Below are 18,699 nucleotides of genomic sequence, written 5' to 3' on the forward strand. Positions count from 1 at the left end.
GAGGAGGAGGAGGAGGAGGAGGAGGAGGAGGAGGAGGAGGAGGAGGAGGTGGAGGCGGTGGCGGGGGAGGTTTAGGAGGAGAGTCGCGAGCAAAACAAAATCGTAAGGACAATAGAATGGGCAATAAGTTATCTTGCAGTTGCGCTCCTCTTATCAAAAAAGCGTATCGTTACGAAGATTCTCCATGGCAAGCTGGGGCTAGGGGAGTAATGGGCGGCAGCGGAGGTCGCAGGGGTGACACTGGCCACTTGCTCAGGTGCGGAAGCTTAAGAGAAAGGAAGAGGTGCGCATACCATACCATTCAATCGTTCAACAGTTCGACCACTCCACCGTTCGACTCCATCGTCGATCTCTGTTTCGTTGAAAAAGTCAATCGTACGCGTTTACGTTGAGCGTATCCTCGTTCAGTTTCTCAGGTAGAACATTTATCGAACAACCAGTTGCAACCTCGCGAATCAGAAATCTGCGCTTTATCGTTTAACTCTTCGATTTAATTCGTTCATCGATCATTACAAAGAACGTATTAGAAAATCGTGCTATTTTCTATCTACGTATTTTAGAAAATGTACAGTTTTTCAATTTCGAATCGTCTTGTTCTACCTGAGTTTCGTGTTCGTTCGCTCTCCGCTCTTCCTTTCCGATCTATTTTCTTCTTTTTATCCATTTCTTCTCCTTTGTCCCCTTCTTTGTCTTCTTCTTCTTCTTCTTCTTCTTCTTCTTCTTCTTCTTCTTCTTCTTTTCCTTCTTCGTCTTTTTCGAATACACAGAGACACGCACGCGTAAAATCGTATTTGCATCCAAATATGCGTTTAATCGAATCACTTTCTCTTCCTTTCTCTCTATTCTGACTTTAATTTCTCTGACACAGGTGTATTCTATTTCGTCTATTCCTGGTTTTCCTTCGTTCGTCGTTTAAAACTCCGAGTCTACTTTTCGCCACGAGATGCCTACCCCGAATCTTCGATTACGGTGTCTACGAACATGTCCGAAACGCTCGACGAGATTTCGTCGATGCATTTGCGCGCGTCGTGCGTAACCAATTTTCGATAAACAAGAAAGAAACACGAAACGAAAGAGAATATTCGTAAAATAGCTAAGAAGCTCGGGTATAGGGTTACGATCAGATCGAACGGTGAAAAAGTACGATTTAAGTAGCATAGTTTATTCTTTTTCGAGGAAGGAAAGATTCAGAGGATTCGCGATGGCTAGTTTTCGACGGTCTCGTGTCGTGGCCAAGGGAGCAACTGTACCGCGAAAAGCATGAGTTTTTCTTTGCATTCTTTGTTTCTTTCGTACGTTGATTAGAATGCGCGTAGTTTCAGACGAACGAACGCTTCGAGTCACGCTTCCTTTCGTTTTCTTTCTCCCAAGTTTCCTCCTTCCGAGAGAAGTCGACCTACCGGCGAGAAGCTACCGCGAGACGATCAGTCGTTTTTGTCCTACTCGTGGCCGATCGTCGTGCCGTTTTGTCACGGAACGAAGAAACTTATTTCAGACAGAGAAGAAAGAAAATTGTCGAGCATTTTCTCTCTTTTCGTTGATCGATTTCGCTGATTTTTCTTGCTGCGTATCGTTATATTTCGGTGTTTCGATCTAAGAAACAATGTTGTTGTCGAGAGAAACGATTCAACGACGAAAGTTTTGTAGGCTGTGGGCGGAAGTGTTCCACGTGAGTGCCAGCGGCGCAGGAACGGTAAAGTGGCAGCAGGTCTCCGAAGACTTAGTTCCTGTAAATATCACGTGCATCCAGGATTCGCCGGAATGTGTCTTTCACATTACCGCGTACAACAGTCAAGTGGACAAAATCTTGGACGTGCGGTTGGTTCAACCAGGTAAAATTAACGTTTCTTCCTGTTGCGGTAGGCAAGGCACGAACGTGTTCCTTTACCGAACGATCATCCGTTTCGTCTTTTCGGCTTGTTCAAGGAACACGTATCGGCCAAGCATCCGAGTGTTTCGTTTACTGGAAGGATACCATGACCAACGATACGTGGGGACTGAATTTTACCTCACCGATAGATGCCAAACAGTTCCGAGAATGTTGCGTAAGTTTGCAAAGACGTTAGTTCCCGATTTACCGATAATTGCTTTGAACCGATTAAAATTAACGGTTATCACCTCTTCTTCCTTCTTATTTTCCCTTGCTCTCGTTCGCAAGCTCGTTTCGCGCGTTCGCTGAAACTCTCTCGTTTGATAATCGATAATCGTTCGTAAGGTCGAAAAGGACCTTAAAGTCGAAAAGTTTTTACTCGCAAAAGTGCAACCTTCAAACTGTAAGCTCGTTCGCGAACACGAGACTAGAATTTGAGTAATTTATAGTTATTAGATAATTTTTCGTACAGTCACCGTCGTTCAAGATTTCAAGGAAAGCGTCCTCTTCTTACTCGTTGAAGCTCGAACCACCGAACAAACAGAAGAATAAACCACGGAGGAAGCCGCTGTCGACGCCAGCCTCTCCTAGCAGATCCAGGGAACCTCAATGTACTTGTATGACACCGGAACAGTTCGCTAGGCTTCGGAATCAAGAAGCCAGATACCGAGGTTTTAGCGGTACGATTCGTTCGTTTCTCCGTTAACCTGACAACTCGAGCACTCGAGTGATTAACGATTCGATTATCGTCCGTACAGGTACGTCCACTCTTCCGAGAACTATGGCACGATCCACGGAGATGGAGATGACTCCGGCTCGCGAGAAAATAACCGCGGCTACGTCCAGCGCTTCTCTTTACGATAACGTGAACAACGCGAACGCGACACCGGGGAAGACGCCAAAGGCCGCTGGTGAATCGACCAAACAGAAAGAGAAACAGAACGAAACGTGTCAGACTACGCCGAAAACGGCGAACGTCGGCATCGAAACGGTCACCGTTGGATCGCAAGTAAGTTTCTTCTGCGTTTATCCGATCGTTCGATTTCTATCTCTTTTAGCGGCGCTAAAATATTGGATAATTTGGATAATTCGAACGATCTCGCGAATCTATTGCAGATCGATAGTCCGGAGGAGAAAGGAGCATCGTCGATCTCGCCGAAAAAGTCCCAGAAACAAAGCCAAGATACGTCTACTCAGCAAAACGGTGGTGAAACGTTGAAATCGGAAGGTACCCAGGCCGGTGGTACGTTACAGAACAAATCGTTACGAAAGGAGCAATTGCATCATACTAAATCTGCCGATTATACCGATCTGGAAATGCAAAACGGCAACATTTTCAATATAGTGAACAATAATCACGGTGGAAAGAAATCGAAGAGCAAAAGCACCGACGATATGAGAATCGAGAACGCGCAAAACGGTGGTATCAGTTTAGATTCGAACACTCTGAAGAGAATGCTGAAACCTATGTCGAGTATCGACAGTCCCGTTACGTCGCCCGAGATGACCAGAAAGAGGCATAGTCATCACAGTTATCATTATCATCCGAGCAATAATAATCAGAAGTACGTTATGCAGGAGACCGATAACGAGAACTATGCACATCCCTATCGAGCCCCGCCGTATACCAACAAGTTCCAGGCTTCTAGGAGCGTGCACGACATCGGACGCCAATATGCTGGTACATGTTAAGCTCGAGTCTTTAACGTCGAACGTAGCGAGTAGACTATTCTGAAAATCTTTCTCTTTTTAATCCGCGAACACAGTTGATTCTCTTCTAAATTAATGAATAAATTATTCAATTATTAAATTAGGTTAGGTCGAAAAATTAAGCAAAACGATCGCGCGTTCCTAGAACATTCGACGTTCGATAGCGGGACCAGGAGTAAGATTCCGTTTTCTCGTGTCTCTCGTAAAGTTCGTCTAATGTCACGGGATCTGTTGCGTTTAAAAAAAGAAAAAACAATGAAAAAAGAGGAAAGGTATTAGGTTGTATAAATAGAGCGACAGGGTGGGTAGTTAACGGAGATGCATGCTGTATGGCGCATGTCGACGCATCGTCGAACCAATCCGAACACGTACGTAACCGAGTAACGATTCCTTTCTCGGTGAACGGGTGAACACGTTGTACATCAGAAGATTTTCGATAACCGCATCGAGTACCCGTTAGTAACGGACTGTCAATATGTCGTAGGCGGCAGAGGCAGGACCTATTTGGATTCGGAACGTAATCGGTGCACGGGTGACGTGTCGCCGCCATCGGATAATGTCATTTTCGATAATCAGTGTTACGCCACTACGCCAAGTTCGTCGAACGGTAATTCGGACATGGAACAACCGACTCACTGCAATTCGCGTCGTTGCAACGGTGGCCAGACATATCAACAACAGAGTATGCAATCCGTCTCGACACCCGGCAGTCCTACCAGCAGACTTCTTCTCGAATACGAGATGCATTTAAGGAACACGTTGGCTCAAGGTATGGATGCCGAGAGCTACAGTTTGCGTACCTTCGAGGCGCTTCTCACTCAAAGTATGGAAAACTTGGGTAAGTTGAAACCTTACTTAGAACTTTTCATTGCCTCTTATTCCTATTTCTTTCTCGTTTTCATTTCTCTTTCTCTCTTTCTCTCTTTCTCTCTTTCTCTCTTTCTCTCTTTCTCTCTTTCTCTCTTTCTCTCTTTCTCTCTTTCTCTCTTTCTCTCTTTCTCTCTTTCTCTCTTTCTATCTTTCTCTTTATCCTTTCGTTATTTTCCTTTTCTTAACCAATGTCTATTTATTCGGCGTGTATCAGTAGACGGAAGTAATCATATCGAGCATCGCTGTTGCAGAGTTCGCGGAGAACATACCGTCGAACGTGCAACGCACACCTCACGTTTCGCGAAGGCGTAAGTTTGTCGACACCAAAGCATATATATATAATATACACGATGATTACGCTTCGATGCGCAAAATGCGCGTTACTTGTCGGAACATGATTTCACTGATTTCTGCGCTTTGTTTCCAGGCTCCGTTTCCAACAAGTCGTCCACGTTACCGTTATCCTATCGCTATTGCAACGAAAGGCAAAACAGTAAAGACAGGGACGGTTATTATAGCGATCGCAACGAAATAATACGTGAAAAAAGGGAAAGGGACAGAGAAAGAGAGAGAGAAAGGGAAAGAGAAAGAGACATCGATCGAGATCGTGGTTACCTCAGCGATTACAATTCCAGGTATAACGATCCGTACGTTGTATATTCGAGTGCTCGTCGAGGAGCGCGATACAAGTCGGCGAGCGATTTTGCCGAGGAAAAGGTCGCGATCTATGAATAATACGTGAATAATACGCGAATAATACGCGAATTATACGGAGAGACACGCGTGTACGGTTTTCTGTTCGATCTGGTCGGGGTAGAAAATCGTTGTGAAACGCGGGTGAAAAGCACGAACGAGGAAAAGTCGGAGAGAGTTAAGTAATAAATGGTAGTACGATGGTTTTAAGATGCGCGAGCTGTATCGGAGAATCGGCACGTGCCCAGTGGTTTCGGCATTCCGACGGATGGCAGTCGGGCAGTTCGACTCTCGGTTCTGGCGCTTCGAGTTCGATAAATCCCAGTTATTCGGGACATAAACGAGAATCTCCGTGGGATTCTTTGCCATCGTTGAGACACGAAGGCAGCTTGAACGACAGCGGATACAAATCGAATCGGACCGATTCTCTGGAACAAAGGTACGGAAGCTAGCCATGGCAAGGAACGCGTAAACGACCAACGGCCGACTATCTTTAGGTATCCGGGCTGCTTCGGGAAACTTGTTCACCGTGAATACCGTACATATTGTTCGTCGGGAAACTGATCGAAAGGTCGTTTGACGTATCGCGTATCGAAGCGCGACAAACCACTTACTTAACGCCTACCGAATACCTTTTATTAGTAGTTATTAATATCTTTTCTTCTCTAAACTTCTCTTCTTCTATAATATTCTTTTCTTCTCGTTACGTTTCGTTTCCTTACCTTCCCATAAAGCGTAATATTTGTCTCGTAACGTATGTTTTTCAGGGGTACTTTCGACAGACAAGACAGCGTCAGGTCGGATTACATGTCCGACAGAGACGGTAGATACGGAATCGTTCAACAAGCTTCTCTGGAGAGTACGGACTCGAGACTATGCTACTTGACGTCTTCGGAGGTGAGTCGTGCCTGAACAGCCATTGACAGTTGACCTCGTCGATACATAATACGTATACGTGAAATAATCTGTACCCTGTTCGATCGGTAAATGGTAAAGATAAAGACTGCCGTACGCGATGGATCGACTGAAGTAGTTAACTACGTACGCGTTCGTTCGCGCACCTCGTTCTTTCGTTGCTCCATAAAATCACGGCAAATCTAATCTCGACGTTTCGTACTGTAGTAATACCGAAACCGATTCTGCAGTTCGTACTTTGTGTTCGTCGCGATCGTGAACGCGCTAAACAGCTATCTATGTCGATCGTTCTCGATATCCACGAGAAATGCACGATATTTATCCGATAGGAATCCATGATCTACCAACGTTGGCTACGCACGTACGAGTCGCCTTTCGATATTTAAATTCGAAGACAGAAAGGGAAGAGGAACGAGCACGAGGAACGCATCTCCGAACGCGTATAAACATAGTAACGGATCATCGACGAATCGTGTGCATAATTAATATCGTATTAACCTTATAATCGGTGAGCGAGGATACGGGTCCATTTCGCGTACGTATTCGAGTGGGTAGGAGCGCGCAACGATATACACGCGGTCAAGAATCGTTCGAGAATAGCCGAAGCGTCGAGGGTTAACGAGGAAGCGTCTCGTATCGATGGTCGACGGTAGGAGCAGATGCAACAGCCTTTTCGTGGCTGCTGCTTCGGAAACGTCGCTCTCGTTTCCTTGTTCTCGGTAAAAAGGTTCTCCAGCAGCGACAGTACGCGAGGCGGCGCGGCGCGGCGCGTCGCGACCCGGCAGTATGCATCAACCCCTGTTCGTCTCCCTCCACGCGATTCCCCACCAGCTTAATTCCACCACCCATTCCGGTAGCGAGTAGCGTCACCCGTTTTCCCGTTCCAACCTCGATTCCAGCCTCTTCGCGTCCCCCCTCGGCAACCTTTCCTTTCCCTACTACCGGCTGCTATCCCGACCCCCTTTCGGTTTCCACAAGGACCGAGGTATTGATTCCCCTCGCGGTAGCAGCTCCGCTTCCCTGTTCTCCAGCAGCGCACAAGTCTGGAGCAACGACGCGTGTTCGCGGCTACGAGATCTATCAATTTGCACCGTTCCTTCGTTCGCAACCTGCTCGCGAGAGTTTGCCGAAAAATCCGTGAAACCGAACTGGACATAATTCGTCGCTATCGCTCGGCGTATTTGATCGTTAGTTGGTGGTTCGTCGTTAACCCAGATACCAACGGGTTCTCCAACGATCGACGGGCCAATTACCGTCCGCGCAGCTGGTCCGGCGAAACGTCGGCCGCGATTCGCGATGGACGGGAACACTGGATACGAGATGCCCGATCACTGGCAAACGGAATGCGCGCAAACTTGCTTCGTCGTCAATTAAACGAGTTATTCGCGGCTGGCTCGATCATCTCAGTTTCCTATGAGCATAGGAAATACGGTCGAAAGTAAATCTGTTTCGATGCTCGAGCGGTAATTTCGAAAAGATAACGATCGATCGTCCCCGCCGAACGATCTGGTGCGGTGCAGTTTGACGCGGCGCCGCGCGGCGCGGCGCGTACAAGGATACTTGTGCGCGAGTACTCGACGGAACCTACCGTGTTCTTCGAAGAATCGCGCGTCGAACGCGTCGAACGCGCGCCTGCTCGCGCGAACACGATTTCGGTAACGACCACCTACCGAAACTAGTCTTATACTAGTTTCAGACGCGTACGCGATTATCGTGTACTGGTGATCAGGTACCTGGCGCGTGTCTACCGTTTTCGTTCCTCCTGACGCGTTATTTCGCTCGACGATCATTCTCTAGAGCGTGGACGAGTGGCAACGATATTAATTCGGCAAGAAGCAAGAAAAATAAAGGAAGAAAAAGGAGGGAAACGCGTAGTCCGCGCAATCGCTATCAAAGTACAAAGCACGAAAGGAAAGGAACGGGGGTGTGGAGAGAAGGGACGTCGAGAAGAAAAGCTCAGGCGAAGGGAAAATCGAGAGAGATGCAGGTTGCGCGCGTGTCGAGGAGAGTATCGAAGAACGAAGAGAGGACGGAAACTGTTTGTTCGGGAAACGAAGGAGAAACGTAAACCGAGGAACGAGATTCGACGTTCGAAGAGGATATTTGTCTCCGCGTGTTACGTATGTACGCGTACGCGCGCGCACACGCGCGTGCATACATACATACATACGTACACGCGAGCACCTGTACACGTACGAGATCGTAAGGACGCAACGGAAGAGGACGCGACATCGACAAATCTACCATATTTTTATACGGAGAATTCGTTTCTATACGCGCGTATCGCCGAAATATTCTATATATTTACTTGTAACGTTTTAACTCGCGAAAAATAGGCTTCAGGAGAGGAGAGCCGAAGGAGAGCCGAAGGAGAGCCGAAGGAGAGACCGAAGAGGGACCCGGTACATGGGATTTTTAAAGAAATTTTACGAATAGTCGTTTAGAATCGTTGATCGGCTTTGGAACTAGGTCGACGTTTCTCGGAAAGATCGACACGAACGCGCGAAAAACGATCTCGTCTAATTATGGTACGCGTCGGACGAGCCTGTTCCTGCGCGATCGATACGATGCGAAAAGGATTTGCCTTAAGTAGAGATTAAACGCGTACAAATAAGCGGAAACGGTGTTCGTCCAGCAATGCCGTTTTCCTCCACGTAGCATAGTTACGAGAATGACCGAATCTTTCGAACTATTAAGCAGCGTTGTAGTTGATAAGACACCAGAAGAGTCTCTAGAGGAATCCGTTTCTTCCTTTCTTCGATCTTTTTCTCCTTCTCTCCTGTTTTTCTCGTTACTCGTACCTATCTATAGGGCGAACACGCGAAAAGCGACGAGGAGACCGAGAACGAGAACGAGACTCAGATCGAAACCGAGACCAAGACCACGATCGAGAGATATCCGTGAAACGATACCCGTAATTTAGCATCGATGGAAAGAAGAAAAATGTTGGTCGCTGGTCGACTTTGTTTCTTTTATTTCGCGTGCACATTCGTGATCGGACTTTTTCAGTGGCTCACGAAAGAATTGGAACCGTTGGCTGTGATCTTTGTGGAGCAGATTGCTCGAATTTACGATTCTGTAAACGAATAAGGACGATTCTGTTAAACTCGTTCGGGATTGCCTCTCGGACCGTCCAAAAGACAATAAGGAACAAGAATAAAAAAGTTTCAAAGTAAGAGAAGTGAAAGAGATAAGAAAAAGGAAGAATCGTTGATGGGACAGAGGGAAGAAAGCAAAGCGGAAGAAAGGGTGCCGGTCACGCGACGACACTTCTTCGCCGTTAATTCCGCCGTTAATTCCGCCGTTAGTTTCGTTGTTAAGAAGTTTATAGTTTCGAGATATCGTCTCGAGATCGACCGTTGCAGAATTTCCAGATTCCAGAATCGTTTCGTTCGGTTCGACCGAAGGATCGAATCGGCTCGAATCGATTGTACGCGACCAGACGAACGATGGTAGAACCAAGATGGTCGATCGAGAGTACCGACAGTAGCTTGAGTTTGTCGAATCCGAGCGCTAGTTGTACGGACTTGAAAGCGTTGCGCGGAAAACGCTGCAAAAAGTACTTTTGTCTTTGCAAGAGGCATACCATCAGCGCGATATGCATCAATGAGACGAGAAAGTTGTATTGGTTCAATTGCAAGAACGTTCGGGAAAAAGTCAACTTTGGCCTCGGCGACGGTTATTATTTCAAGTTGTTGAGGATCGTCGACGGTGCTCTGAACACTTGGGCGCAGCGATACATCGACGGACTGGACATTGCTCGCAAGGAGATCATGTTCAAGATCAATGGTACCGCCAAGAAGAACATGAAGCTTCTGAAGGAGGGTTGCTATTGTCATTACCATCCGCACATCACGGCGGATGCTTGCAACGCCGACTTTTTAAAAAAAGTTGTAAGTTTTTGGGCCGGCGAAGGTCTTAGAGGAATACGCGACAAGCTACGCGGTATGACGAGTTACGCTAAAAAGGTAGAGACACGAGTCTCGCGTAAACGTTTTTCGCTCGATCTTTTCTCTATTTACTTGCACCGTTGTCGTTGTCGTTGTCGTTGTCGCTCCCGATATTATTATTCCCTATCCTCTGTTCGTGATCCGTTGCCCCGAGACGAGTGTATCGCATCAACTTATTCGCATGCGATCAAATGTTTATGGACGATGCACGATTTTCGTCGTTGACACTATTAGAACCGTACGCGTGCCCCTAACGATCGACGACGGTTCTTCTTTCGTAATCGTTAATTATATCTTTCCATCCTTTCTTCCTTCCTCTTCCTTCCTCCCTACCTGCCTCGCAGCATCCCTCTCTCCTTCCCCCGCAGCCTCCCTCCTCTCTTTTACCCTTTCCCGCATCTAACCATACCCAACCCTCTCTATCTCTCTTTCTCTCTCTTTTTATCTCCGTTGCATACATACGCGTAATGCCGTGCCGTCACTTTTTCCTCGCCTCTCGATACGTTCCGACGCACACACGCGTGATCCCTTCGTTGCATCCGTGTTCGTTTTGTCTCCCTGCGAGAACGGGATATACCTTTGAATTTCGCGTCCTCTGTATATATCCAAGATGTTCGGTCCCGTCGATTACGGTTCTATGGTAACGAAGAATTTTCGCGGACGATCTATTACGAACAAATCCGCGACTCTAGATTCGCGTACGACGTACGCCGTACCGACCTTTTTATCGATATATACCTTATTTTCATTATTTTCTCGTAGAAACTGTAGCCTACACGCAAAACGGACAATTATCGAACGATTAAACGTTGCAGATGTCGGACGACGACAGAATGTCGCTAACTACCGCCGTCAGCGACGACGACGACGGCGAAAGCGTTATAAACTCACCGTACCGGGGAAAACAAACTGGCACGGCTGCAGCTTCGTTTAACTGTACAGGAGCGGTTCGAAAGGCTGGGTAAGCGTTATGCACGCGATACAATTTTCCTTCGATAAGGAAAGGCTAACGACCATTCCACGATGGTTCTAGATTTCTGAGCGTGAAGAAATGGTTGCTGAGGAAGAAGCATCAGATCGAACTGGCGAGGAAAAGAGGCTGGAAAGGCTATTGGGTTTGTCTGAAGGGAACCACGCTTCTCTTTTATCCGTGCGATTCGCAAGAGAGCAGAGCCATGGAAGCCGCACCGAAGCATTTGATCATAGTGGACGGCGCGATAATGCAACCGATCCCGGAACATCCGAAAAGAGATTACATATTTTGCTTGAGCACGGCTTTCGGCGACGCTTACTTGTTCCAAGTGAGTGACCGATCAATACCTAACTCTCCGTTGGCTCGATACACGATAAACGACCAAAGGTTAAACGAACTGTTCGATTGTTGTATTAGGCGCCGTGTCAGGTGGAACTCGAAAATTGGGTGAACAGTATACATTCGGCTTGCGCGGCGGCATTCGCGCGCCACCGTGGTAAAACCGGGACGCTTCATTTGCTGCAAGAGGAGATATTTCGTTTGGAGAAGGCGATCGAATCGGTGGGCAAAATTAACGATTTTATTTTAAATGGGTCCCGTTCGGTTCTTTTACATCTCTCTCTCTCTCTCTCTCTCTTTCGTAGGATCACAAGTTAAAGCACATGGCGGATCTTCAGCAGTCCGTCGTGTCCGATGCGGAAACGAAGCAACAAATCAACAATCAGATTGTTCAGTGGGAAGAGAATTTGGAGCGATTACACTGCGAACAATTTCGACTCAGATGTTACATGGCTAGTCTTCAAAGTGGCGAATTACCTAATCCAAAAGTAAGTCTCCTGTACGCGTGGGTACGCGCATGCTTATTTCCAACTAACGCCATGGAATTCACGCGGAAATTGTTTTTGCGCTTACCGTGGCCGATTAATCGGATACTATAAGGGTTATAACGGAGGCTGGTGTATCGATCGACGCGTGCCGCAAATAGACCGTTGCCGCAAGCATGGACGAGAGAGCCAGTTTTCGCTAGATTAGCGAAGGACGCGATAATAGCCGTGAGAATAATCGCGCTTTTATCTCGTCCGATCCTGTTCGATCCGATTTCATTCTATTCGATTCGACCAATATTTTTTTCTTCGCAGAGTTTATTGACGCACGTGTCTCGCGCTACGAAGCAAACGTTGAATAAACTAGGAGTCTTCACGGTGTCGTCCTTCCACGCTTTCATATGCGCTCGAAGTCCTTCGTTGCTGAACAATTTGCTGGCAGGACGCGGAGCTACCAAAAGAAGACCACCGTTGCTCTCGAGATCCAACAGTGGATCGAGCAGAAGATCGCTTCAAATTTCTTCCAGAGACGACGAGAAGACCGTGAAAGTATGCGTACCGGAGAATCAGGTAAATCCCTTTATCCACCTACCTTTCGACTTTCTTTCGCCGTTTCACCGTTTCTTTCGACTTTCAGCTGGTGTCTGTATTTTTACGCGACGCTATGACGGTCGAGGAATTCCTTGCAAGCGCTTGCAATCGAAAGAATCTAAATCCGATGGAACATTTCGTTCGCGTAAAGAAACGTCGAGACATGGAAGATCACAACTATTTCGTACCGCATAGAACCGATTTGATAGAAACCTACGTGAGTATTTCACCTTCGATCGAAATAAATATTGTTTTCAGCGTAATCTTAAATCGTTGCATTTCGGCTCGTGTTTCAGTTGCATACGCATGAAATCGTTGAAGTTTGCGCGAAAATCTTGTATCAAGTAGAATTACAGAGGAACACCCTTGAGCAAATGTGGGGCTTTTCCGTGGAAGCAGAGCTCATCGAGAATTCGGATAGGCAAGACGAACTGTGTTGTTACGTTAGCAGAGTCGAAGATAAAAGCGTGGCGATGCAAAACGGTAAAGTACCCTTCCCTCCTTTCTTCTTCTTATTATTATCATCATTATTGTTATTAGTGAAAATAAGACGATCGCTTCTGTCGATTTTCTTGATAATTCGATAATCGATATCGGCCCTTCGATACACGAGTAGATAAGTAGCGTACGTAGTTACGTAGTTCGATATACTCGCTTCAACAGCGAATCGGTTAGTCGAGGCCAAGATATTGTCTCCTCCGTCCTCGTATCGTCTAATTCGAGAACAAAGCTGCGATCCAGGAGGAAAAGCGAGAACGGTTGGCCTCGATAACGTTCTTTTTTTCTCCACGTCCTACAGAATCGGCTATCGAATGACATTGAAAACCATCGATTTTCTCCGCGTATTTCACTCTCTATTGGCTGAAGGTACTTGCGCGTGTTCGTACGCACTTCCCAAGTAAACGAGTAAATAAGTAAACGTGCTAGTAACTACGAGCAAGTAAAGCATCGTAGATACGTAGAATTGTTTCGATGCCGTTCGTACGTTTTAGGAATCATTAAAGGCGACGAAATCATGGTGATCAACGGTGCCATTGTGAGCGATTTAGATATGATGTACTTGGAAAGCGTGTTGCAAGAAGAATTTGGTCTTTGCATGATGATGAGATCGTCTCGAACCGAACCACCGGATCTCACGGGCATAATGAGAGTTACCGACGACATAATCGAAAGCTTGGTTTGCCCACCGCCACCTTCCGATCCACCCGTCATAAGCGAAGAGATGATTTCCGGTTTGATCGTTCCGGCTCCTGGCTGGAGTAAGTCGACCAACCAATTCCCTACCGTACCAATTCGTTTATTTTACGTACGCGTAAACACTTTTTTCGATTCGCTTTTTCGTTTGCAGGCAAAGAAAGCATCGTACAAGAGTGCGCAACTACCGCTCATTTGGAGAACGGTAAACAAACGTCCCGTACGAACTCGTTCGAAATTGAAAATCTACTTAAAACCGCGGAACAAGTGACGGGAATCTGTCGATCGCCCGGCGAAACCAGGAAATCTAGTCCTACCGGAAGCGTCGTTAGTTCCCATTCGCAAGCGTTAACGCCTAGCCGTCAGTTGAGCGACGCCGAAAAACTGAAAAAGGTCATTTTAGAATTGGTCGAAACCGAACGTACTTACGTGAAGGTGAATTTATTTTTACATGTTTCGTACCAATAGTTTAAACCGATTCTATAATAAGCAAACGTCATCGATTTCTAATCGGTGATATTTTCAGAATTTGAACAATTTACTGGAGAATTACTTGGAGCCTCTTAAACGGGAAACTTTTCTATCGAACGCCGAGATAAACGCTCTGTTTGGAAACATTCAAGAGATCATTACGTTTCAACGGCAATTCCTACAAAATCTCGATCACGCGATCGAAATGGAAGCCGATTTCCACAACTTTGACCATCCGAGTCAATTTAAGGTACGATCCCTCTCGATTCTCTGGTAGTACACGCGTGCTAGGTAAACGCGGTCCTAACACGTGTATCGTATCGTTGTTAAAGGGTGTCCTGTTTTCCATTGGAAGTGCCTTCTTGTACTACGTAAATCACTTCAAGTTGTACAGCTCGTTTTGTGCCAGCCACTCTAAAGCGCAAAAAGTTTTACATCCAAGTAGGTTTCAACTACGATTCTTCTTTCTTCTCCTCTCTCTCCCTCTCTCTCTCTCTCTGGCTTTTCGACCCTCTTACCTCCTTTCTATTTTTTACAGACGAAGGGAATCAAGCTTTACAAGAGTTCCTGCAAGCAAGAAATCCGAGGCAACAACACTCGTCGACCTTGGAGTCGTACTTGATTAAACCTATTCAGAGGATAGTCAAGTATCCTTTGCTTCTGCAACAGCTTGGAAATCTGACCGACGAACGAAGCGAAGAACGACAACATTTGATCGGTAAGATACGCGTGTATTCGTCTAGTCGAGAGGATGTCGACCGATAATCGTTTATCCTAATTGGTTACAGAGGCTTTCAAGGGTATGGAAAAAGTGGCGGAACACATAAACGAGATGCAAAGAATTCACGAAGAATACGGAGCTATTTTCGACCACTTGTTCAGACAACATCAAAAATCTTGCAAACAGGTGAGAAACGAGTCTCTTTCCTCGTACGATCGCGTGCTTTCTTGTTTCTAAAGGGATCGCGCGTCTTTCCACAGCCGATCGATTTAAGTCCAGGAGATTTGTTATATTACGGAGGCGTCGACTGGCTAAATATTTCCGACTTTCTCGGTAAAATAAAAAAAGGTCTCGAGTTACACGCGATGTGTTTCGTTTTCAAATCGGCTGTCGTCTTTCTCTGCAAAGAAAGATTGAGGCAAAAGAAGAAGTTGATGGTAAGCTTTTATTGCCTCTCGTAACATCCTATTCGTGTTTAACCGTTTGCATCGATTCGCAGGGAGTTTCGATGAAAGCGAATTCCAGCGAAGTAGAAATAATTCGCTATCAAGTATTGATTCCTGTGACGGAAGTTCAGGTTAGAGCTAGCTCGGCCAAGGACATGGAATCTCATTTTTTGTGGGAATTGATTCACTTACGAAGTCAATTACAGAGGAGATCGGAGAAAGTATACGTGCTATCGAACAGGTAATACTCTTTGTTTTTCGCAACTACGGCCCCTCTCTACACAAATATATTCTATCCAACTGATATTTCCTCGTTCGTTTAACGCGTAGCACGACGGAATTTCGAAACGCGTTTCTAAGAACGATTCGTCAAATTATTCGGGAATCGGTTCGAAACATGAGCATACCGTCGACCAGACAGAATTTGAGTCAGCCACCGATCACGATTTCACCGCGAATGTCGACCGGACACGTGGAGAAATTCGAAAAACAGACGACGAGTCAAGGACAGAGCAACGGTGGAAATACGACGGGTGGCGGGGTATCGGTGTCGGTGGCCCCGTCGGTAGTAACGTCGTCGAAGAAAACGGTGAAGCCACAATTACTACCGACCTCGCACAACATCAAAAGAAAATACAGTCAATCGAAACAGACGATGGAACACGAAAGTTCCGAGGACAAGGACGCGGAGGACTCGAACACGGTGAATCAACAGCAAACCGTCTTCCGTTCCAGGAGCAAAACCATAAGCGACACGTCCGGTAAGGCATCGCTCTAGCCTTTAACTCGTTTCAACCGATAGATATACATATAAATTCTCGGTATCTGTTGGTCGTAACGTAGGAGAGGTAAAGGTCGAAATGGATTCGGGAACAAAGTCCGAAGGCGAAGAAGACTCGCAAGCTTTTTTAGGTGAGAAGAAGGCGAACTTGGGTCGCACTCCGAATCATTTGACTTTGAGCACCACTTCGACAATTTCAGCAGGAAGTACGGGTAGTCAAGCCAGATTGATCCAGTCTTCCCACCAACCGGAAAATTATCAACCGATTACCGTGAAAGAACTCGGTAAGTTCCTTCTTTACCGGGTGGATGTTTCTTTTTTTTTACGCTCGATTTCACTAGAAAATATTATCATCGCGAGTATATTCGTAAACGTAACGTTTACGTTGTATTGTCCGGGAAGGTTCGCCGATTTGGAAACCACGGGAACTACCTTCGTTAGGAGAGTCAACGACGTTGCCGCGTAAGGGTAAGTCGGCCAGCGAGTTTGGAGACATAACGTCGTCCCATAGCGCATCCCGAAAGTCTCTGATAGAAATCAATAATTGTGCTCAACAATCTAACTGTAATAACCACGTTTAAGTTAAATAGATGTTAACCGATTACCAAAGTATCGAATTAAGTTTAAAAATCGTCAAATAAACCAAACAACTATTCGATTATCGCGTAAAGATACAGCGCGCTTGCCGCCCACGTGGAACGTTTTAACGCTGTGTTTCCATCCTTGTACTCTCGTTCTCATTCGTTTCGTCTTCCAAAAGCTACGTTAACGAACGTGCCACTTACTATTATCGTCATCATTCCCATCATCATCATCATCATCATCATCGTCGTCGTCCTCCTCCTTATCCAAGGATCCAAGTCCTTATCCCCGTTTTGGTCCTCAACCTCATCGTCACAGTTACCATCGCCATTGTCACTCCTGCTTTCTATATACAACGGGCGATTCAATTGTTTAACAGGAGAGAAATTCGAGGAAGAAAGAGAACTTTGTTTTTAATGGGAATCAGTTTCGACGAAGAGAAAGAGAGAAAACGTTTCGATCGTTGCTACCGTGAAATCGAACAAAGAAGACGATTCGAACAATTACGTTTAACTACGTTCGCCGAGGAATAACGATTCGTTTCTAACAATAAGAAGTAATAAGCATCGAACAGAAAGCGTGCCACAACGATCGTGGATTATATTGCGGTGTACCATCATTTCGCTTTTTTTTATGCCTACTACTCTACCGTTCTTGTGATTATTATTATTACTATTATTATTACTATTAATTACTATTAATTACTATTAATTACTATTATTACTATTATTGTTGCGATTGTTACCGTTGTTGTTGTTATCATAGTATTTACCATCACGCGATATTCGTCTCAAGTTCATTCCAGTCCGACGGAATCGTGGTGTCGCGAGACACGCGCTCTTCTTTTCTTAGATGTTTATTCGCGATTAGAAAATCGATTGTTCGTTTTCGCTAGATTCTTATGGTCCAATTTTGTCGTATTTTTTTTCTGCGTGGACGGCAATGCGACGATAAAACCTAATAAACTCTGTACATAATGTAACATTGATATTACCGATAGCGTCATTATTGTCGTCGTCGTCACAGTTATAACCATCACCGACCTTCGACGTCATCGGCAATCTTCGTTTCTATCGTTAGTTATCCGCGATTCTTAAACTTCTTTATCGTTGCTGCATACTCCTCCGTCGTTGTTATCATCGTTACCGTCATTACATTTCGTCGTCGTTTTATTTATTATCGCGATTACTGCTGCTCGGTAATAATTACCGATGACCAGTAGCTGTCATTTTTGCCATCACCATCACCGTCATCGTGATCATTGTCACTGATCGTCACTTGTCGTTATTACTTTCTTTATCGGCATCGTTTCTCTCTAGTCCTCTTGGGTACTATCGGTACCGTCGTATCGTCGTTGGCATTTCGTCATCTTCGTTCCTTTCATTACCACCTCCGTTACTTTGCTCATCCTTCTTACCTCACCATCGTCGTCGTTGTCGTTACATTCGTCGTTGCGATTCTAACGTCGTAACCATTGTGTCGGTGATAAATCGAGACGAGACGTGTAAAACGTCGAAGAAAGGACACGACGACGTAACGATTAAACTTAGAGATTATATAAGAGTCTAATTATAAATAAGTTAGTTTAATAAAAAGTGTTATGCGCGCGCGTGCGTCGATAGTCGCGATCTTCCGAAATGATTACGCGAACCTATGTATGTATGTTTTATGGATGTAAAGAGGCGCGCGTTGCGTATCCGTGCATACGCGGATATATGCACGTATACGTAGATGCGGTAATAGATGCGTATGCGTATACCTACATATGTACATACGCGCATCCTATCGAGGAAGACGATCTTCCACATGCCCGCTACGTTAATCGCCTTTCGGACTCGAACATTCTCGTCGTTATAGGAAATTTTATTTTTAATGTTGTTCAAGATACGACTAGTGATTAGAATGTCGAGTCCGAAAGTACAGTCTCGATCGTGTCTGTCGTTGATCAAGTATCGCGGTGGCGGCGGCTAAGGCTAAGGGTACGGTGACGGCGATGCTGAACGACGATACTGAACGACGATAATGAGGGTAACAAGAAGAAAGCGGGAACTTTCGCGAGAAAATCGCGACGTTAGAGAAACAGCAGCCACGTTTAGGAAAAGGTACGA

The 18,699-nt window shown here is 45.8% G+C and overlaps 1 protein-coding gene across 14 annotated transcripts; it reads left to right on the forward strand.

Moving 5' to 3' along the window:
• The first annotated feature begins 55 nt into the window (after positions 1-55).
• Positions 56-17,579, forward strand: sif (guanine nucleotide exchange factor still life). 14 transcript variants are annotated; one of them, XM_076541857.1, is made up of 30 exons: positions 56-283; positions 1,648-1,832; positions 1,927-2,045; positions 2,343-2,550; positions 2,629-2,879; positions 2,987-3,551; positions 4,065-4,418; positions 4,702-4,758; positions 4,878-5,085; positions 5,355-5,582; positions 5,911-6,040; positions 10,824-10,969; positions 11,042-11,309; positions 11,399-11,542; positions 11,626-11,808; positions 12,121-12,375; positions 12,443-12,613; positions 12,693-12,879; positions 13,389-13,655; positions 13,745-14,025; positions 14,117-14,311; positions 14,394-14,502; positions 14,600-14,779; positions 14,850-14,968; positions 15,043-15,219; positions 15,282-15,469; positions 15,559-15,989; positions 16,072-16,140; positions 16,210-16,293; positions 16,412-17,579. In XM_076541857.1, exons 1-30 carry the CDS (start codon positions 117-119, stop codon positions 16,588-16,590), a joined length of 6,105 nt encoding a protein of 2,034 aa, XP_076397972.1. In that variant the 5' UTR covers positions 56-116; the 3' UTR covers positions 16,591-17,579. The 14 variants fall into 14 exon arrangements, with proteins under 14 accessions (XP_076397972.1, XP_076397973.1, XP_076397977.1 ...); XM_076541858.1 differs by having other exon boundaries at positions 16,213-16,293; XM_076541859.1 differs by having other exon boundaries at positions 57-283; positions 16,072-16,293; positions 16,412-16,477; positions 16,971-17,579.
• Positions 17,580-18,699: the final 1,120 nt, after the last annotated feature.

Source organism: Megachile rotundata, unplaced genomic scaffold (genome assembly GCF_050947335.1).
Source record: "Megachile rotundata isolate GNS110a unplaced genomic scaffold, iyMegRotu1 scaffold0229, whole genome shotgun sequence".
Classification (NCBI taxonomy): Eukaryota; Metazoa; Arthropoda; class Insecta; order Hymenoptera; family Megachilidae; genus Megachile; species Megachile rotundata.